Raw genomic sequence first — 23063 nt, 5'->3', positions numbered from 1 at the left:
TCCAGCTACTCTACCATTACCTACAAGGGTAAAGGAACAGCACCACTGCTTGATAACTGGAAAGTCCCTATGTGTGTCAACCTCCGTGCTCCGTGGCAAAGCAGACTGGCAAAAATGTCCAACCTTTACTCACATCGAGAAAACACTCCCAACTTGATTACTTTCTAAAAAATCAAAGAGGCACCGCTCCCCGAATCTCGAGAGACAGACTCCCACTAAGATTACTTTCTCAAAAATTGAAGAGACACCGTTATCCGAATCTCAAGAGCCAGACTCTTACCAGGATCACTTTCTCAAAAATCGAAAAGGCGCCGCCTCTAAATCTCAAAAGCCATATCCCCAGTAGGATTGCTTGTTCAAAAATCATAGAGGTATTACTCTCCGAATCTCGAGAGCTATATCCCTAATAGGATTGCTTGTTTAAAAACCGAAGAGGCACCACTCTCAGAACTTTGAGAGCCAGATTTCCTCAGATAAAATTTGTCTGCAATCTTCACATACAAAGTTAAACCACGTGAAGCTTGCAGCTCCCACTACATTGCTATGACCAATAAGAGTAAAGGAATAACATTACTACATGTTGGGGAAACTCCTATATATGTCTACCTCCACCCTCCACGGACAGGCAGACCTTCAAAAATGCTCAACCATTTCTCATATCTGAGAGGGCACTCCCAACGAAGCCTTTCGAAATACTCAACTTCGTTTCCCCCGATAATACATCTGCAACCAGAGCAAGAGTATCTCATATCATCAGGGTTAAAAGTAGGAGTATCCCATATCATGTTTTTTTCCTTTCTTTTCCTTTGCCCTTGCTCTTACCTACATAACAAGGAGAAAGAAAGCAATCATTCGGAACCTGAAATCAAACTTCCAATCTGGAACTGATTGCCGGAACCTTTGCCTGGTTACTCACTTAGCATTGCTCTCGAGTACTCATCCTCAACTGTTGTCAAGGTCACGAATCCTTTCGGTAAATACTTCAGAACAGTTGATACGATATTGTCTCTTTACACTAAAGCTGCCAAGCATGGATGAGTCGCTGAGAAGTAGTGCTCTGAATGACCATTCAAATGCAAAGGTTGCGCACCACTTCTGTGATGCAAAAGATTGAAGCAGAAGGTTCAACGATGAGCTAGAACAGATCATTATAGCATGACGCCCTCCCTGCAGAACCGCATAATCTAGACGGAGGAGTCTAAGTCAAATACAAGCTCGGTAACGCTGCCCTATCCGAAGAGCTCAAGAAACTTCAACAACCTTTCGCTAGCAACGTTGCCAAAGAGCAAAGCCTCGTCATACCATATCCACTACTTTGTCAACAGCAAAAGTATCTCATATCATCAAGGTCGAACGAACTCTTGATTTAATGTACTTGTTTTGACCCTCAAATTCTTGAGTTGGCCTTATACTCTAGAGGAAACTAGAAAACCCTTCAGCCCAGTTCAAGAATAAACCTATGGAAAGTTACTTCTTCAAAAGCAAAAGTATCTTATATCATCTCTTCTCCTTTTTCTTCTCTTTATCCTTGATGCTGCCTGCAAGATAGGAAGAATGAGAACAATCAGCCGGAACTTGAAATCAAACTTCTGATCTGGGACTGATTGCTTGGAGCTCTGATTGCTTACCTTGTATGTCACCTCTTTCGGCAGATCTTCTAGCTCGGCGACTTAGGGGACTCCTACTACATGGTTTGTATCGCGCTTGACCAAGCTTGAAACTACAAGTAACCTTCAAGTGAAATTGATACATTACCTTGTGCATCTCCACCGGTTAAAGATACCACCATTGGATGGAGGAAGAGTACTTCCAGAGAAGATGCCACATCTACCTATGAGACAGATAAGGTAAGTGAAGACGATACCACACTTTGGTACTTAGAAGTTTCGTGATTACTCAGCGGCTTGGATCTTGCAAGTCCCTAACTGAGGAGCTTCCCTTACTCGGGAACTTAGGGAAGCACTGTTTGTACCATACTTGACCAATCCCAAAACTACCTAGCACCGGTCAACGTTATACCGTCAAGGACCCAGAAGAGTTTCCCTCCAACCAGGAGGCCAATCACAACACGACACGTGTCGACATCAGAAGCTAATCATAGCGCGACACGTGTCAACATCAGAAGCCAATCACAACAAGACACGTGTCAATGTAAGAACAAAGCTAGAAACTCTCTTTTATAAAAGGAGATCATTCTCCCACAATATTTCCTAATATCATTTGTACTAAATCATTCACTAGTACTCACAAAAGAAGAGCTTGAACCTATGTACTTGTGTAAACCCTTTACAATTAATGAGAACTCCTCTACTCCGTGAACGTAGCCAATCTGGGTGAACCACGTACATCTTGTGTTTGCTTCACTGTCTCTATCCATTTACATACTTATCCACACTAGTGACCGGAGCAATCTAGCGAAGGTCACAACTTAATATTTTTTGTTGTACCAAAGTCTTCATTGATTTTGTGCATCAATAGAATTTTACTTTTGTTTACCATTTTATTTGGTATTAGGTAATTAGCAACAGTAGGTACAAGCAAGGTATTAAATATCGAAGATATCGGAAATATCGGTAGTCTGAAAACACGGAAATATCAATGGAAATATCAGGATAATATCGATATCGATAAAAATAATATGGAAACCACGGAAATTGTAAGAAAAACTTGGAAATTTTTATTGAAACTTTGCAGGATGTTTATTTAGTCAATTATCTATTAGTTTATCATAAAAAATTGGAAGGAAATGCATTGCATGATGGATTTAACATTATCAAGTTGATTATATAGCGAGCTGGCAAACATTGTGAGTGTAGAAAATATGTAGTAATTAATGAAAGAAGTTTAAACACACCATAATCATTTATATATAATGAATTAGTACAATATTTTACACTTTATACATTGCATGATAAGATACATGAGTGACTTAGTACCACATAGAGTTCCTATGAGGTTCAAATTTTTCACTATCTTCATCATCTCTATGTGTAGAGTGAGTGTATTGTGAATAGTAGTTATCAAATGATAAATCCCCAAAATAGTTTTGCATGTAATTGTTAACATGCCACCCATATGGATCAGAGATTGGTTGACCTTGTCCATAAGCAAAATCATTTGAAGATTGAGTCTCGGATTGTTTCCATGAGTCGCTCGATTCCATCCCAACAGGAATGGGATATGAAGGGTAGGGAAATGATTGGTTATGAGTATAACCATAGTTACTACTTCCCACTCCAACAGAGTCCGAAGTTATAGATAACGAGTCATCTTCTTGACTTGACAAAATCCCCTTGTCTCTTTCTCTACGAGTATAGTCCTTCCCTATGGCACCAATTCCTGGTCCTGCCTACCTACTGCCATGGTCCTCATCCTGTGTTGCATGCATGAAGTTTGCCTCACCAGTGAAGGGGCTCATAAATCCGGGAGGTGGTCCAACATAGTTTCCATATCCACCACCACTACCTCCAGCTCCACTATATCCTTCATCATTCCCACCTCCGGTGGTAGGTGAGTCTCATCCTGATCTTGTGCTAGAGTTATCATTAGTATCAGCACGATGTTGTGGTTGTGTAGGATTGGAAGAAGGTGGAATTCCAGTGTTTCTTGGTCTTGGGTGCAAAAGTTCTTCCAAAGAGTCAGCGCTGCTAGATCCCACCTCCTCCGCTAATACTCTTTCTACATTTATCCCTTCATTACGTGCTTCTTCAGCAACTCTAAGAGCTAGGTTGCCTTCATCATCATCTAAATGAAGAGGTCTAATCTATTGATAAAGTTAGTTACCCTCTGTATCATCATTTTCAGCAACAATATCAAACACATCTAGTGGGTCACCACAGTCGACATGATATATTTCTGCTTCCTTATCTTGAATTTGAAGCTTCATGTTGTAGTAGCAATAAACTAATTTTTCCAACCGACTATGAGCCAACCTATTTCTTTGCTTTGTGTGTATGAATGCAAATATGCTCCAATTTCTTTCACAAGCAGATGAGGAAGCTGTTTGTGATAATACTTTGATTGCTAACTTTCTCACAGTTGGTGCATCGGTCCTATACATGATCCACCATTCAGCTACAATGAAAAACAATGTTGATAAGCCTAATAACTCCAACAAATTCTATTATAAACTTATCGTGAAATATGTTTACACTCACTAGGAGACATTTTTGTTTGAGCAACAACTGATATTGGTTCTCCGAAAGTTCTTCTTGCATCTTTAAACCATGTTAGCTGAATTCAATAAATCGTATTAGTTTAATCCAACAAAGTAATTATTATAATTTAAGTAATTGTGTACCTCATTTCCAAATTGGCCAACTGCTAGTGATGCAGGGTCTAATTTAGAGTATACATTATGTACAGCATGTATAAGGGTACCATCATCTCCAACACCGGGTCTGTATTGGTATCGAGGATTCAAATAATATGCTGTTCAAAGAAACACATACTCTAATAAGAGAAATAATACTTATGCAACTAAAGAAATGAATTGAAAATTATGACATAATTTATACCTGCTGCATGCAAATCGTGGTATAATGTTTTATACCATCGGTCTTCAATTATCTTTATGACCCACCTTGCACCATGTTTTCTTTCCAATTCATCTTTCACTACACGCATCAACTCATATATTGCCCTCATAGTAGGATACACTTCTGTGTCAACGATCCGTAAAACTTTGTAAAGAGGTTCAAACACTTGGCACACATGTTCTGATTGTGTCCAAAAAGCATGATCAAGCACTATACTTTCCACCATACGACCTGCATATGAGCGGCTCAAATTGTGGTTGGCCCAATCGTCACTTATGAATAGTTGCTTCAACCCTGCTTTCTTTTTAAGTAGGCTGTCTAATGCAATATAGTTGGTGGCGAATCGAGTGGCAGCTGGACGAATAATGTCTCATTTGCAAAATTCACGCATCTTTGCAAACAACCAACCGTGATTGTAAATATAATTTGTGATCGTTTTAGCTCTTTTTACCACAGTAGCAACATTCTCTATCTTCCCCATTGCCTCAAACATGAGATCAATACAATGTGCTGCACATGATGTCCAAAACACATTATGATGCTTCATTAACTTTTTTCCAGCTTTGACAAATGCAGAACCGTTGTTGGTCACGACTTGGACAACATTATGCTCTCCCACCTCCATGATTACATCCCTCAATAATTTGTAAATATACTTGTAGTTCTTTATATGGTCTGAAGCATCAACAGACTTCAAAAAAATTGTCTTTCCCTTGGAGTATACCATGAAGTTTATGATAGACAATCTGGTCGGGCCAGTCCATCCGTCACACATGTTGTGTAACCATTAGTTTCCCACTTTGACCTCAACTTGTTAACATACTTGCCAATGTCTTTATACTCCATATCCAAATATTTGTTTCTTATCTCATAGGGAGTGGGAGGTTGTACTCTAACACCGGCCTGTTAACATCCCACTACCATATTTTTGAAATGATGTGATGATGCTTTCTCAGCAGGGACATTTTCATAGATAAAGAACTTGCTAATTAGACGCCCCATTCCCTCCTTCACATTACCTCCAGTGAAATAACTCCAAATACTCTTTTGACGTGCTTTGGATGACTTATATAAACTTGGGGCTGTTGGTGGTGTTGGTTGTGATTCTCTAAGACTGCCTCCCCGTCTCATTTGTGCACCACCACTTGTCCCGGAACCTTGTGCTCTATTAGGAATTTTATGAAGGTGTTCTCTTTCCCATGCTGACTGTTTGGAGGCACGTAATGCTTGTTTCAAACTGCGTCGTTCTTCAGGTCCCATGTCATCATCGCATTCGTCCTCATCGTCATCATCATCACTGTCAACCGCTTGGCTATAGACTTCTCCTCGTAGCCCAGCTCGAATATTTTCCATTCCATGTGTTATCTTTTCCTTCTGCTGTTTTTTATTTTTTAATAATGTGCTGATGAATGCCTTCACTTATGGGGGGACAGTATCGCATTGTTGGACATTTTTTGCTGGATCTAATCCACTAAGATGGTACTTAAGTCATGTCACTCCACCACTCTTCATTACCCGACCACAATATTTGCAAATTGTGCCATGTTTGTTTCCGTCTATTGGGTCTCCATGTTCCCAAGCTGGATCACGTTTAGTAACTCCACTGGACATCTTAAACGTACCTATATTTATTTTTCATGAAAATTAGACAATTATTTTTTGGCCAAAAAATATAGTATTGATGACGGTTATATAACAACAACAACAACAACAACAAAGCCTTTTCCCACTAAGTGGGGTCGGCTATATGAATCCTAGAACGCCATTGCGCTCGGTTTTGTGTCATGTCCTCCGTTAGAACCAAGTACTCTAAGTCTTTTCTTAGAGTCTCTTCCAAAGTTTTCCTAGGTCTTCCTCTACCCCTTTGGCCCTGAACCTCTGTCCCGTAGTCACATCTTCGAACCGGAGCGTCAGTAGGCCTTCTTTGCACATGTCCAAATCACCGGAACCGATTTTCTCTCATCTGTCCTTCAATTTCGGCCACTCCTACTTTACCTCGAATATCCTCATTTCCAATCTTATCATTTCTTGTGTGCCCACACATCCCACGAAGCATCCTCGTCTCCGCCACACCCATTTTGTGTACGTGTTGATGCTTCACCGCCCAACATTCTGTGCCATACAACATCGCTGGCCTTATTGCCGTCCTATAAAATTTTCCCTTGAGCTTCAGTGGCCTACGACGGTTACACAACCCGCCGGATGCACTCTTACACTTCATCTATCCAACTTCTATTCTATGGTTGAGATCTCTCTAATTCTCCGTTCTCTTGCACGATATATCCTAGGTAGCGAAAACGGTCGCTTTTTGTGATCTTCGCTAGATTGCTCCGATCATTAGTGTGGATAAGTATATAAATGGATATAGATAGGAAAGCAAACACAAGATGTACGTGGTTCACCCAGATTGGCTACGTCCACGGAATAGAGGAGTTCTCATTAATTGTGAAGGGTTTACACAAGTACATAGGTTCAAGCTTTCCTTTAGTGAGTACAGGTGAATGATTTAGTACAAATGACATTAGGAAATATTGTGGGAGAATGATCTCGTAATCACGAAACTTCTAAGTATCGGAATGTGGTATCGTCTTGACTTGCCTTATCTGTCTCACAGGTAGATGTGGCATCTTCTCTGGAAGTACTCTTCCTCCATCCAGGGGTGGTATCTGTAACTGGTGGAGATGCACAAGGTAATGTATCAATTTCACTTGAAGCTTACTTGTAGTTTCAGGCTTGGTCAAGCGCGATACAAACCATGTAGTAGGAGTCCCTCAAGTTGCCGAGCTAGGGGATTTGCTGAAAAAGGTGACAGACAAGGTAAGCAATCAGAGCTCCGGCTGATTGTTCACATTCTCCCTATCTTGCAGGCAGCATGAAGGATAAAGAGAAGAAAAATGAGAAGAGATGATATGGGATACTTTTGCTTTTGAAGAAGTAACTTTCCACAGGCTTATTCTTGAACTGAGCTGGAGGGTTTTCTGGTTTCCTCCAGAGTATAAGGCCGACTGAAGAATTTGAGGGTCAAAACAAGTCCATCAAATCTAGAGTACGTTCGACCCTACTGATATGGGATACTTTTGCTTTGACAGAGTAATGGATGTATCGGCACGTGTGCTGTTACGCTTGTCTCCACATGCTTCCTTGTATCCTTCTCACTTGCCCTATCTGTTCCTCAGGCAGATGCGGTATCTTCCCTGGAAGCATAAGATGTTGAAGATGAGTACTCGAGAGCAATGCCAGGTAAGTAAGTTCCAGGCAGTCAGTTCCTGGCTGGAAGCTTGATTCCAAGTGCTGACTGATTGCTCTCTTTCTCCTTGTCTTGCAGGTAAGAACAAGGCCAAAGGAAAAGACAGGGAAAAAGCATGATATGGGATACTCTTGCTTTTAACCCTGATGATATGAGATATTCTTGCTCTAGTATAACTTGTTTGCAGAGGTATTATCAGGGGGAAAGAAAGCTGAATATTTCGAAAGGCTTCGTTGAGAGTGCCCTCTCATATATGAGGAAGGGTTGAGCATTTTTGCAGGTCTGTCTGTCCGTTGGGGATGGAGGTTGACATATATAGGAGTCTCCTTAACAACAAGTAGTAATGCTATTCCTTTACCCTGTCAGAGCACTTTGAAAAAGTGGTCTGTGGTATGTGGAAAGCTGATGTTGCGTGTGAAGATTACAGACAGCTTTATCCAAGGAGATCCGGCTCTTGTAGTTGGGAAAGTGTTGCCTCTTCGGTTTTCGAACAAGCAATCCTATCAGGGATCTGGCTCTCGAGATTCGGAGAACGATGTCTCTTCGATTTTTGAGAAAGCAATCCTGCTGGGGGTCTGGCTCTCGAGATTCGGAGAGCGGTGTCTCTTCGATTTTTGAGAAGGTAATCATGTTGGGAGTCTGGCTCTCGAGATTCGGGGGGCGGTGCCTCTTCGATTTTGGAGCAAGCAATCTTGTTGGGAGTGTTTTCTCGAATGTGAGTAAAGGTTGGGCATGTTTGCTAGTCTACCTTGCCACGAAGCACAGAGGTTGACACACAGGGACTTTCCAATTATCCAGCAATGGTACTGTTCCTTTACCCTCTCTTCGATTTTTGAGAAAGTAGTCATGTTGGGAGTCTGGCTCTCGAGATTCGGAGGACGGTGCCTCTTCGATTTTGGAGCAAGCAATCTTGTTGGGAGTGTTTTCTCGAATGTGAGTAAAGGTTGGGCATGTTTGCTAGTCTACCTTGCCACGAAGCACAGAGGTTGACACACAGGGACTTTCCAATTATCCAGCAGTGATACTGTTCCTTTACCCTTGTGGGTAATAATATGGGGTAGCTAGACCTTCAAAATTTATGTGTCTAAACTTTGTTAGTGCTGTTTCTTTGCTATTCTTTTACCCGTCTTGGTCAGAGCGATGTAGTGGAAGCTGCAAGCTTCACGTGCTCAACTTTGGCAGAGAACTTTGGCAAAGTTATATGTGATACACATGAGCTACTATTGCGTGTGGGAAGTGGGTGATTGAACAGTAAGACTCATGTGCTTTCTACTTCACCAGAAGTCTTCGACAGAATGCCCATAATTTCCGCAAAGCTGAGTGTGCGTGTGACAGGTGCTGCCAAGGCTGGAAAAGTAGGTGCCTCTTCGATTTCTGAGATCGGCCCTCGTGGTCTCTGAGCAGCCCAACTTTTGAGAAAGCAAGCGCCTCTTCGATTTCTGAGATCGGCCTTCGTGGTCTTTGAGCAGCCCAACTTTTGAGAAAGCAGACGCCTCTTCGATTTCTGAGATCGACCCTCGTGGTCTCTGAGCAGCCCAGCTTTTGAGAAAGCAAACGCCTCTTCGATTTCTGAGCAGGCGCCTCTTCGATTTCTGAAGCTCCGTCGAGTGCAGATTTTTATAGGGCTGGCATTAAGTTCCAAAGCACACTTGAATCTCCACCAGTAGAAGCTTCATTCTTACACTTCTAAGATCTTGATTTGTTCGACCTCTTCTCTCTTCAACACCTTTGAAAATGTCTGGCCCCTCCGACCGTCGTTTTGACTTGAACCTTGTTGAAGAGGCAGCCCCGCCTTCTCCAGACAACATATGGCGCCCATCCTTCGTCTCCCCTACTGGTCATCTTACCGTTGGGGATTCCGTTATGAAGAATGATATGACCGCTGCGGTGGTGGCCAGGAACCTTCTCACTCCCAAAGATAACAGACTACTTTCCAAACGATCTGATGAGTTAGCTGTTAAGGATTCTCTGGCTCTCAGTGTTCAGTGTGCAGGTTCTGTGTCTAATATGGCCCAACGCCTATTTGCTCGAACCCGCCAAGTTGAATCATTGGCGGTTGAAGTGATGAGTCTCAAACAGGAGATTAGAGGGCTCAAGCATGAGAATAAACAGTTGCACCGTCTCGCACATGACTATGCTACAAACATGAAGAGGAAGCTGGACCAGATGAAGGAATCTGATGGTCAGGTTTTACTTGATCATCAGAGATTTGTGGGTTTGTTCCAAAGGCATTTATTGCCTTCGTCTTCTGGGGCTGTACCGCGTAATGAAGCTCCAAATGATCAACCTCTGATGCCTCCTCCTTCTAGGGTTCTGTCCAGTACTGAGGCTCCGAATGATCCCCCTCCGGTGCCTTCTCTTTCTGGGGCTCTATCGACTGCTGCGACTTCTCCTAAGCAACCTTTGTGAAGGCTCTCTCTTGTTTGTTTATTTTGACTCATGTATATGTACATATTTGTAGCTTATCGGGGATATCAATAAATAAGCTTTCCTTCATTTCAACGTATTGTGTTAAATACACCAAAGCCTTCTTCTCTAAGTTCTTTGAATTTTCTTTTGTTGGAGCTTTGTGAGTGGAGCATGTAGGTTGAGGTAGTGTTCCCTTAATTTCCTGAGTGAGGAAAACTTCTCGGTTGGAGACTTGGAAAATCCAAGTCACTGAGTGGGATCGGCTACATGAATCTTAGAACGCCATTGTGCTCGGTCCTGTGTCATGTCCTTCGTTAGATCCAAGTACTCTAAGTCTTTTCTTAGAGTCTCTTCCAAAGTTTTCTTAGGTCTTCCTCTACCCCTTCGGCCCTGAACCTCTGTCCCATAGTCGCATCTTCTAATCGGAGCGTCAGTAGGCCTTCTTTGCACATGTCCAAACCACCGTAACCGATTTTCTCTCATCTTTCCTTCAATTTCGGCTACTCCTACTTTACCCCGGATATCCTCATTCCTAATCTTATCCTTTCTCGTGTGCCCACACATCCAACGAAGCATCCTCATCTCCGCTACACCCATTTTGTGTACGTGTTGATGCTTCACCGCCCAACATTCTGTGCCATACAGCATCGCCGGCCTTATTGCCGTCCTATAAAATTTTCCCTTGAGCTTCAGTGGCATACGGCGGTCACACAACACGCCGGATGCACTCTTCCACTTCATCCATCCAGCTTGTATTCTATGGTTGAGATCTCCATCTAATTCTCCGTTCTTTTGCAAGATAGATCCTAGGTAACGAAAACGATCGCTCTTTGGTATTTCTTGATCACCGATCCTCACCCCTAACTCGTTTTGGCCTCCATTTGCACTGAACTTGCACTCCATATATTCTGTCTTTGATCGGCTTAGGCGAAGACCTTTAGATTCCAACACTTCTTTCCAAAGGTTAAGCTTTGCATTTACCCCTTCCTGAGTTTCATCTATCAACACTATATCGTCTGCGAAAAGCATACACCAAGGAATATCATCTTGAATATGTCCTGTTAACTCATCCATTACCAACGCAAAAAGGTAAGGACTTAAGGATGAGCCTTGATGTAATCCTACAGTTATGGGAAAGCTTTCAGTTTGTCCTTCATGAGTTCTTACGGCAGTCTTTGCTCCTTCATACATATCCTTTATAGCTTGGATATATGCTACTCGTACTCCTTTCTTCTCTAAAATCCTCCAAAGAATGTCTCTTGGGACCCTATCGTACGCTTTCTCCAAATCTATAAAGACCATGTGTAAATCCTTTTTCCCATCTCTATATCTTTCCATCAATCTTCGTAAGAGATAGATTGCCTCCATGGTTGAGCGCCCTGGCATGAACCCGAATTGGTTGTCCGAAACCCGTGTCTCTTGCCTCAATCTATGCTCAATGACTCTCTCCCAAAGCTTCATTGTATGACTCATTAGCTTAATACCCCTATAGTTCATGCAATTTTGTACGTCGCCCTTATTCTTGTAGATAGGCACTAAAGTGCTTGTTCGCCACTCATTTGGCATCTTCTTCGTTTTCAAAATCCTATTGAAAAGGTCAGTGAGCCATGTTATACCTGTCTCTCCCAAAACTTTCCACACTTCGATTGGTATCTCGTCTGGGCCTATTGCTTTTCTTTGCTTCATCTTCTTCAAAGCTACAACCACTTCTTCCTTCCGGATTCGACGATAAAAAGAGTAGTTTCTACACTCTTCTGAGTTACTCAACTCCCCTAAAGAAGCACTCCTTTCATGTCCTTCATTGAAAAGATTATGAAAATAACCTCTCCATCTGTCTTTAACCGCATTCTCTGTAGCAAGAACTTTTCCATCCTCATCCTTGATGCACCTCACTTGGTTTAGGTCCCTTGTCTTCTTTTCCCTTGCTCTAGCTAGTTTATAGATATCCAACTCTCCTTCTTTGGTATCTAGTCGTTTATACATATCGTCGTAAGCCGCTAACTTAGCTTCTCTCACAGCTTTCTTCGCCTCTTGCTTCGCTTTTCTATACCTTTCACCATTTTCATCAGTCCTATCCTTGTATAAGGCTTTACAACATTCCTTCTTAGCCTTCACCTTTGTTTGTACCTCCTCATTCCACCACCAAGATTCCTTTTGGTGTGGGGCAAAGCCCTTGGACTCTCCTAATACCTCTTTTGCTACTTTTCGGATACAACTAGCCATGGAATCCCACATTTGGCTAGCTTCCCCCTCTCTATCCCATACACACTGGGTGATTACTTTCTCTTTGAAAATGGCTTGTTTTTCTTCTTTTAGATTCCACCATTTAGTCCTTGGGCACTTCCAAGTCTTGTTCTTTTGTCTCACTCTTTTGATATGTACATCCATCACCAACAAGCGATGTTGATTAGCCACGCTCTCTCCTGGTATAACTTTGCAATCCTTACAAGTTATACGATCCCCTTTCCTCATTAGAAGAAAATCTATTTGTGTTTTTGACGATCCACTCTTGTAGGTGATCACATGTTCTTCTCTCTTCTTAAAGAAGGTGTTGGCTAAGAAGAGATCAAATGCCATTGCAAAATCCAAGATAGCTTCCCCATCCTCGTTTCTCTCCCCAAAACCATGGCCACCATGAAAACCTCCATAGTTGCCTGTCTCCCTGCCCACGTGTCCATTTAAATCTCCTCCTATAAATAACTTCTCCGTCTGAGCAATTCCTTGCACCAAGTCTCCAAGATCTTCCCAAAATTTCTCCTTCGACCTCGTATCCAACCCTACTTGAGGTGCGTACGCACTAATCACATTGATAAGTTCTTGTCCTATTACAATCTTGATTGCCATGATTCTATCTCCTACCCTCTTGACATCTACAACATCTTGTACCAAGGTCTTGTCCACGATGATGCCAACACCGTTTCTCGTTCTATGTGTGCCCGAATACCAAAGTTTAAACCCTGAGTTTTCTAGATCCTTTGCCTTACTACCAACCCACTTAGTTTCTTGTAGGCACATAATATTTATCCTTCTCCTCACCATAACTTCCACTACTTCCATAGATTTTCCCGTTAAGGTTCCTATATTCCACGTTCCTAAACGCATTTTGCTCTCTTGAACTCTACCCTTCTGTCCTAGCTTCTTCACCCTCCCCCGTCTAATAGGATCAAAGTACTTCTTTTGTGTGTCCCGGGTAAAGTTGATAGGAGCATATGCTCCCAAACAACTTTGAGTGGAGTCGTTCGAAAAGAAGTTTCTATGGCCCCCTTGCTCATTTAACACTGCATCCGGGTGCCGATGGAGATACAGCGACCCTTGCTCACTTATCACTGTGCTCGGGCCGCACAGCGCGCCACTTACGGGTGACGCCCTAGCTTTAGCGCTATTTTGTTCTGGATTCATTTTCATAAGGATTCGACGTGATCATGGAGTGCCGGCTGTCGACTACCTGACGCCCTCCCCCTCCTCCTTTATCCGAGCTTGGGACCGGCCATGTAAGACATAGGCGGAGTTGATGACGGTTATATAAGAGAACCTAAATAATAAAGTTATTCTACAGAAGAATTAAATACGAAGTAAAGAAAATGATTGTAAAAATTTAAGTAATTATAAAAATAATATGGAATAATAAAACCTAATATTAATGAATAATAATCCAATTTGATAAAAAAAATAATCCTAATATAAAACATAGTGATGAATAATAATCCAATTTGATAATAATCCAATTTAATAATAATCCAATTTAATGAATAATCCAATTTAATGAATAATAATCCAATTTGATAATAAAAAAAACCTAATATTAATGAATAATAATCCAATTTGATAATCAAACCTAATATTAATAAAATAATAAATAACATTAAACATATTAAAATTATCCTAGGGAATAATTATACAACATTACTTAATTACTTAAAAAAATTAACATGTAATTGTTAACTTTACTTAATTACTTACAAAAATTAACATGCAAGTATTAATTACTTAAAAAAATTAACATATGAGTCCACACAAATTTTTTTGTTGTTGTATAAATTACAATAATATAAATATAAGTTTGTAAACTTACTTTAAATATGGAACTTTTGTGTTCAAGCTCTGGAATGAATCTGGAATGGCTTTGAAAGGGGTAAGGGAAGAAGAAGAAACGAAAATGCTCTGAATGACTCTGATACTCCACCTCTGAGAATGTGAAAGAATATCACAGACTCACAGTGGCACATGGTTTCATTATGAAAGCACTATTATTTTTGTCCATGGTCTGTGATTGTAAAAGTTGTCAGGTGAGTGTGAGTCAGATGACCCAACCACACACACACACCGACACACACACACACACACCGGCACGCCACCACACACGCACAACACAACATACGCACACAACACAACACAACACACGCACACAGTCTCTCTCTCTCGGTTATTCTCTCTTTTTCTCTGATCTCCTTTCTCCCCCTTCTCCATTCTCCAACACACACACACAGATCTCCCACACACATGCACAGAGACCCAAGGTCTCTCGATCCTTCTCCCACATCGCCTTCTGCTCCTCCCTCGTCGGCGCCGTCTATCTCCTTTCTCTCTGCACCGAGGGTCTGAGACTCACATACACACACGCACACCATCACACCTGCTTCAGGAAGACACCCATCATCATCAGCAACCTTGTCTTTCTCCCTCTCATTCTCATCTTTGCAACTCGGAGAACGCAGGAACTCCGGCGAGGTTCTTGAATTTCTCCGGTTAGGTAAGCTTCGGGTTTGCCTCTTTCTGTTCTAGATTGAAGCTTATATGTGAAATTTAAGTTCAAAATCGTGTTTTTGCAAGGTTTTTGGGACGAAATCAGCTCGGGAATAGGCACACCCATCTCCGGCAAGGCTGTGGGTGTCAACGAACTTTCCAAACACCTCCGACCGTTTCACGGCAAACGAACTTTATAAAAACATTCATCTCGTCTTCTATTTCATTTTGATACCTAGATCGGAGTCTAGGGTGCTCTTTTACAGTCGGCCGGAGCTGTAGAAGCTCCGGCATTCTTCTCCGGTTCTTCTCCGATTAGCACAGTTCCAAAATATCGCGATAGTTTCGAAAATATCGCGATATTATCGATAATATCGCGATATTTTGACGAAAACCCGTTGGATACCTATTAAAATATCGTTACCGTGAAAAACCGATAATATCGGCGAAATATCGCCGATATTATCGGCATTTAAGACCTTGGGTACAAGAGTGTGCTGCATAGAGCTGTGGTAAATTGTAATTTGGGGAGGATATCGATCCCAACTTTCTAATGTCCAACACTAGATGCAATGATTGGGCCTGCCAAGGAGCTCATCAACCATGACTATCCAGCCATGTTTAGGAACTTCACATATGCCGAATACTTCAAAAAATTCTGGAATAGAGGACTTGCAACTTAGTGTTGCTTAGACTTGTTCAAACCCACGTGAACATGTTATGTCTTTTTTTTAAGAAAAACTAATAAAAAGAACTTGAAAACTTTGAGTTTTAACGATAAGGACAAAATAAAGGGTAAAGTGAATAGTACTAGGTTTGACTTTTTAGTGTAAAAATGTGGTTTTTCGTTAAAGTAAATAGTACCGCAGGTTTTTCGTTAAAATTTCCTTTTTAATTAAGTGCAAAAATTACCTTAAAAAATGGTCTATTTATCTGGAATAGATATTGAAATTATTTCAACTCTTGATTTTTCTTAGGTTTATTAATATATATATATATATATTTTTTTTTTTTTTATTGGTAGAAAGGTTTATTAATATATATATATATATATATATATATATATATATATATATATATATATATACACATAGAGCTTAAGAGGAGGGATCCCCATTTTTTGAAAAAAATGGGGATTAGGTGTGGGGCCCACTTCACATCGAATTTCAACGATCCGAACCGTCTATTTTGTTAATCTTGATTCATAGATCATCCTTGCAAAATATTAGCTAAATTGGAAATGTTTAAGACATCTAATTGGGTTCAAGGAAATGAACGAATACTTTGTTATATAAGAAAAAATGAAATTTGATCTTGATAATTAAATAGGCAAATGGTTTCGAATTGAATTGAATTTTTGCAAGGATGATCTATGAATTGAGATTAACAAAATAGACGGTTCAGATCGTTGAAATTTGATGTGAAGTGGGCCCCACACCTAATCCCCATTTTTTTCAAAAAATGGGGATCCCTCCCCTTAAGCTCTCTGTATATATATATGTGTGTGAATTCAAATTACAATCTATAAAATATGACTATGATGTTGGTATTATTGATGTCGATTCGAATTTCCTACAACTATTAGTTTTATTTGAGAATATGGCTCAAGGCCATGACTTGAAGAGCTCCTTACTCCGTTCAGTCACGAATTGTCACATGCTATGTTTTTGGTTAATATCCAAGTGTTCAAACTCAATAAATAGTTATTTAACTCATTAAAGGAATAGAAGAAAATAAGATAAGAACATCTGCGAACGGGGGATTGAGAATCCTAGAGCTTGGGCCAAGTATAATACTTGAGGTAGAAACACAATGGTCACCCACAATAATTTAGTATCAAACTCAATTTTCACAAAAGTCGAAGTTGAGACCTCACGCTTACGAAATGTTCAGAAAAATCACTAATCTATGATCTTTTAATTAAAAGAAAATACGTGCCATTTCTTTGTTTTCTAAAAGAAAACTGACATTGAAATAAATAAATAAATTGTGTAGTCAAGCCCCCAAAGACAGAAGGTAACACAGATTAGTCTCATGTCACAATTTCTTCAATTAGCAACTAAGAACATCAGAATCTGATGAAGTTGAAAACCCTTTTCACCTCTCACGTTTATATAATTTTTCACAGCAATATAAACCAGCATTCCAAACAAAAAATGGAAACTCCAAAAGAAGGAAAAAAACAGATGAAAATCTCCACCATTAATGGAGAAGAGGAAGCTCACTCCCAATATGCAATGCAATTGGTAAGCAGATCAGTATTGTCCATGGTGCTTAAAGCCAGCCATAGAGTTTGGTGTGCTCGACATTATACACAGAGATTGCCCCGGAGCCCTGCTTTCGCCTTCCCAAATAGCTTCTCAGCTTCTATCTCTCCACAATCGGGATTGCGGTCTGACACGTGTGCAAAACTTTTTCCATTTTTGTTTTTAAACGAATTACTTCGGTATACATATCAGACTATGATTTGCAGGTAAAGAGCTGAACATGTTCTTTTCCTTTGCATCATCAGTGTGGTCATATTCATGTCACCATTTCTGCAGGTACCATTTGAAAGATGCAGTTTTGTTGGGAGGGCTCCCATTTAGCAAGGGCTATGGAAAGAATGTGGTGGCGTACATTGGGAGGGATGAAAGATTTGGTGGAGTGTTTTGACTCAATGAAAGAGTTTAACCCCTTTTTTATGAAGAAAATTCCGGAGATCTATAAGGGTTTGTAAATGTGGGTGGTGGTGATGGTACTATTCTTAACACGATAATCTCCAATCACCCTGCCATCAAGGGCACCAACTAAGATTTTCAGTCTCACTCGAAAAATCTCCCTCCCGTCCGGTATGAGGTAAATTTTTTGGTTAGCATCGGACAATCTCGTGTAGCTCTTCGTAGTTCGCTTTGCTTTGCTAACTTACGGAAGAGTTTTGCTTCAGGTATAGAGCACACTGCAGGAGATGTATTTGTGAGGATTCCGAAAGGCAATGCCATTTTCATGAAGGTGAGGTTTCTGAGAATTATTCAACTCCTTATTTGTAGAGCATGTTCAAAAGCAAACATCTACTTTGGATGAGTAATCCTTTTTGTCAAAATTTTCTATACTACTCTTACCCCCTACATTTTAGTTTCATGTTCAAAAACCCAATATCATTCGACTAGTTGCACTTTCGACAACTTTCAACTTATGCAAATGACGATCGATGCTTGATGATACTGAAGAATTGCTAGAATTTTGTTTCAGTTTGATGTGTACCTAATGAATACCAATGCGATGGGGAAGGAGAACAGTGAGAGAATTACAAAAGTTTGGGAAAAGAAGCAGGATTTTCAGACATTCGAGTTGCTTGTTCCGCTTTTTAAGAATATGTAGTCTCCAGTTGGAGATGTTTCGTTATTGTAATCTTTTGTGTTTCAAAGACATTATACTAAACTTTCATGCATTCACGCGATAAGTAGATTTAAAAACAAGGAACTTAAGAGCAAACCAATGAGATAACAGATTATGATATGTCAACCGTGGGGAAAAAATTGAAGTCTTAAAAACACCAAACTGACCTAATTATAACGGTTGGGCATAGACAAATCGTCTCTCTCCAGCATTACTGTCGCTCTATCTGAATCGTTACATGACTGATATTATATTCTCTCTTGATGTAGTCTATAACCTTTTCCAGCACCACATCAGCATTAGCATCTGACTTAACGATAACATGACAAGCCATTAACACCTTCCCAACAGTTATTGCCCATATGTGCAGCTCGTGAATGGCAATTACCTCGTCCATCTCGCAGAGACCTTTCTCAATCTTTGTGGCATCAATCTCTCTAGGAGTACTCTCCATCAAAACCTCCAAAATGTTCCTCAACATCCGGATTGTTGTCGCCAGCACGATTATTGAAAATACAAGGGTACATATCAGATCAATAATCTTCCACTCAGGCTTGTACCAGATAATCCCTCCACCAATCATCACTCCAATACTCTGAATGGCATCGCCAAGTACATGAAGATAAGCCCCCTGCAGATTGACGTTTCGTTGCTTCTTCCCTTTGCCTTCTTGTTTCTTTTCACCTTCAGAGCTATGACTGAGCAGAGGTTCTGAGATGTTAACTACCTCGGTATGATGGTGTTTGTCATCATGATTCGAGTGCACCACAGGATGATGAATATGATGATGAGAGTGATGTGTGGTCACAGTAATCCCATGGTTATGTGTCTCATCATGATCCTCATGTCCATGACCATGCCCACCATGTCCATGACCATGCCCACCATGGCCATGGCCATGTCCGTGATCATGCCCATGATCATGACCTAATAAGAGTGCCATGGCGATATTCACCACTAAACCAAACGCAGAAACAACAAACATGAGAAAGCCCTGAACTTCACCAGTGTCATGGATAAGTCTTGCAATGGCTTCATAAACAAGGATCCCAGCAAGCAGCCAAATCATCTGAATGGAAACAAGAGCACCAAGTATTTCAATCCGGAAGAAACCGTAAGACTGACGAGGAGTTGCCTCCCATCCTGATGCCCAAAGTGAGAATAAAGAAATTGCAAATGCAGCAACATCTGACAATAAATGAGCCGCATCAGTGAGAATTGCAAGACTGTTGGCTTTGATACCCCCAACAACCTCCACACTCATGAAAATGACACACAGGATAACCGCTATCAAAAGCTTCCGCATGGACGCTGACCGTTCCTGTGCATCTTTGGAACTGGTTTTAGCATCTGAAAATCCGCACGGTCCATCTCCACAAATTTTTCTCCCACCCAAGCTCGTATCCATATCTTGCACATCACCACATACTTCAATCATATGCGAATTCCCAGAATTTTGAGCTTCCATCTGAAAGGCAACAAGACATGTAAAGAGACGAGGCCTTAGTCAATTTTATAAGGCAAATGCTGTAAATCTTTGTTAGATATAACCATACAAATCACATGCTAATTAATAATAAAAAAAAGGCTTGAGAACAATAACAGTGGGAGAAAGACAACATGTACTGCACTTCAAATCCGAAAATTAGCCCATACGCCAAAAGTGCAAGGAGTTTACAACGAAAAATTTGCAACAAGAATCAAGCCACAAACAATTGAAGGGAGAAAAGTACTGAAAACTGTATTTGGTATTTTTCTGTGTAGAAGCATTTTAGGCAGTGCTCCTTCATGTACGTCAAGCACCGTGACCCTTTCGACAACAAACATATGGTATGATTCGTGGAAGCATAAACAATATACATCACTGCAACATTAATGCTTATACAATAACCACTACCTACTTAGTTGAAGAAAAACACAGTACAGCTACCGCCTCAACACGAAAATTCGATTCAGATACATTATACATAAGATTAAACTGAAAAAAAAAATCATGAGGTAAACATGAAACAATATAGAGGAGAGGGTATGATTGAGCAATCCTCTGTCAGCAAAGTCCTTAAACTAAAAAAAATTAGAACAAAATCCTAAACTTTCAGTGAGAAGCAAAGCAAAGGACACCAATCTTAAGCAAGCAGATAAAAGCAATCAACAGAGAATGCGTACCTTAATCAAAGAACATAAAAATCATATAAATTATGGAAACTGATCTTTCAAAAACCCAACTTGCAAGCAAGAAAACTTTATATTCATGGGCAACGTGAGCATTAACACAACCAACAAAAATCACGAGACTCATCAAGCAACTTCACCTAAAAAGTGCAGAAAAAAACAGAGGAAAATCCAAAACATGTAATCCAATCCAATCCAACAGAACCCAAATGAGATAACATTGAAAACACTAACTCTCCCTCGATTTCAGGATCCGGGTAATCGAAAAGACATCGGATTTATGGATTTCAACACATAAAAATCGAAACTTGAACAATGAAATAATGAATCCAGATAGAGAGAGATACCTCTGAATGCAGTACTGCTCAATAGGGGGAGTAGAAGCAGATAATAGAGACGGATCTTTGGTTTTATACAATTTGACCTACAAAAGAACGGCGGGGGTCCTCAGATTCTCAGAATATTATTGAGGCTTGGAAGTTGATATTCATGGATATATTATATATAATGTGCGTGTGTGTGTGTGTGTATATATATATATATGTATATATGTATATACGTATATATTCAAAGATAATGGGCTGAAAATCCCAACTTCGTGTTTCAGATGGGTGTAGAAATTAGAGTGTAGAGTCTAGGGTTGTGTAAATATTGGCTGTCCTTTTTTGGTGATGATTTGCATTCCTTGTTTGCTTCTCAATCAATGACAATAAAGGACTGATTTTATTATTTTGCTTTTAAAAGGCTTTCGGCTTTTGGGCCGCCAATCCTTGGATTATTTTGTTTTCTCGGTATTTTAGTCCTTTCAACGGTCTAATAACATTTTAATAGTCGCTGTCACCTTAATGATTAGTTTTATACTAATACAATAAGAATCTGGCTCATTTATTAATTCGTATATAAAGAGGAATTGGAATCAGATTTTTGTTAAAACTGTTTATTTAAATTTTTAGAAACAATATTCAACTATATAAAGTTATTTAGTAATTCATGTCAATCGGAATGAATCAATTTGTTTACTAAAATGCTCCTATTCTAGTAATCTATTTTATATGCTAATTCTTTTATTTTGATTCATTTTTTTGGTAAAACTTTTATTTTAATTTCATGAGAAAACTTTAAATTTAATTATTTTTTACTTGTGTTTTATTGATTGAACAAAATTTTTAATTCCCAATATTTAGTAAACACTGGAGTACTCCAATCGAAATTTAGTTTCGTATTTTTATTCTGATTACCCTTACGTAAACGTATCACAAGTTTTATACAAACTAAAATGGCATTTTTTTTTCTCTCTTAATTTCTGAAACACATACATGCGTGTGTATGGTATCTTTTTTTGTGCATATATTCAATCGAATGAAACCCAACATCGTCTCCCCCGCAAAACATAGAAGAGGAGAGAAGATAATTGTACCTTGGTCCCAGACTAGATGATTGTGGAGGTTTTCTGTGAATCTTCTAATAATATTGACGGTTCGATTTTCGTTTTTTGCAGGACCAGTGGGAATACAACCATTTGAATTATGTGAAAAGGAAAATGGGAACGTTTATCATATACAGCTTACTTTTGTTTTGCAAAGATGTTGTTTCTACGATTTGGACTTGTGACCTTTCAGTAAAAAATAAGCAACATTTTCATTGCGCTGTAGTCATATTAAGTAAAAATTTGATAAATTCATCAATTCTTCATCCTTGTTGCACAACTTAGTTTTGATAGAACGCCTTCTTATGCGACTTTGTTATGAAAAATAGGCTTTTTAGAAAGGGAATTATTATTGTCACTCCAAAAATCTCATTTTACACTTCAATCTTTCTATAATTAGAAATAAAAGTACACTTATGAGGAGCGTCGAATGAGACTTTTGGAGTGCTAATAATAATTCCTTTCAGAAAATTCTAAAAAAAAATGCAAAAGCATCTTCAACATCTTAACTTTGAGTTCACATTATTGATTTATCAGTTATTAAATTATCAAGGGTAAATTACATTTTACCCTCTCAGGTTTGGGGTCAATTTTAATTCCTTACAACATCTTTAAAACATTTCACTTTCACACCTCAAGTACTAGTTTATTTCAATTTTATACATCCGTTAGAAAATTTGTTAAGTAAACCGTTAAGTGATGATGTGGCAAATAAGGGGTCCCCATTTGTGCTAATGTAGCTGCCACATTTGTGTCACATGGCTAAATACTTAATAAAAATTTTAAAATAATTAATTAAAATAAATAAATAAAAAAGCCAAAACCCAGTTCGTCTTCCCCACCCGAGCACACCCCCAACCCAGAATCCCCCTTACGCTAACACTCCTCACCACCCTCACCGAAGTGCACAACATCACATGCCAACCCTCCTCCACTCTCCTCACTCTCTCTCGAACCCTAAACCCCCCAAAATCCCCATATCCAAAACCCAAAATTCCCAGATCCAAAATCCCTAGTTCTCGACGTTCTACCACTACCTCACCCCTCGCCCACCTAGCCGCCGACATCATGACCGCACCACCATCACCATCTGCGACGTCGACAACTGGGGAATGTTGGCCCTTCTCTCCAAGCATCGGTGGATTTTTTT

At 39.9% G+C, this 23063-nt stretch overlaps 2 protein-coding genes across 2 annotated transcripts; both read right to left on the bottom strand.

The window, feature by feature from the left end:
* Nucleotides 1-3775: 3775 nt before the first annotated feature.
* Nucleotides 3776-4769, bottom strand: LOC126625558 (uncharacterized). Its single transcript, XM_050294619.1, has 4 exons — nt 4518-4769; nt 4301-4431; nt 4158-4233; nt 3776-3786 (listed from the first exon to the last, which is right to left on the bottom strand). Exons 1-4 carry the CDS (start codon nt 4762-4764, stop codon nt 3776-3778), a joined length of 465 nt encoding a protein of 154 aa, XP_050150576.1. The 5' UTR covers nt 4765-4769.
* A 13578-nt stretch (nt 4770-18347) lies between these two features.
* On the bottom strand, nt 18348-21157 carry LOC126624994 (metal tolerance protein 1-like). The gene is made up of 2 exons (XM_050294064.1): nt 20835-21157; nt 18348-19783 (listed from the first exon to the last, which is right to left on the bottom strand). The coding sequence occupies exon 2, from the start codon at nt 19781-19783 to the stop codon at nt 18527-18529; it is 1257 nt and encodes a 418-aa protein (XP_050150021.1). The 5' UTR covers nt 20835-21157; the 3' UTR covers nt 18348-18526.
* Between the last annotated feature and the right edge of the window lie 1906 nt (nt 21158-23063).

This window comes from Malus sylvestris, chromosome 6 (genome assembly GCF_916048215.2).
Source record: "Malus sylvestris chromosome 6, drMalSylv7.2, whole genome shotgun sequence".
Classification (NCBI taxonomy): domain Eukaryota; kingdom Viridiplantae; phylum Streptophyta; class Magnoliopsida; order Rosales; family Rosaceae; genus Malus; species Malus sylvestris.
The sequence above is the reverse complement of the archived record's forward strand: the minus strand, read 5'-3'. Positions and strand labels throughout refer to the sequence as shown.

Bases quoted from the DNA above. Each gene is read 5' to 3' on its own strand.
- LOC126625558 (XM_050294619.1), bottom strand. From the start codon at position 4,764: ATGGTGGAAAGTATAGTGCTTGATCATGCTTTTTGGACACAATCAGAA. The intron at 4,432-4,517 runs GTATAAATTATG...TTCTTTGAACAG, and splicing joins CCACGATTTGCATGCAGCAG to CATATTATTTGAATCCTCGA. The intron at 4,234-4,300 runs GTACACAATTAC...TATTGAATTCAG, and splicing joins TTGGCCAATTTGGAAATGAG to CTAACATGGTTTAAAGATGC.
- LOC126624994 (XM_050294064.1), bottom strand. From the start codon at position 19,783: ATGGAAGCTCAAAATTCTGGGAATTCGCATATGATTGAAGTATGTGGT.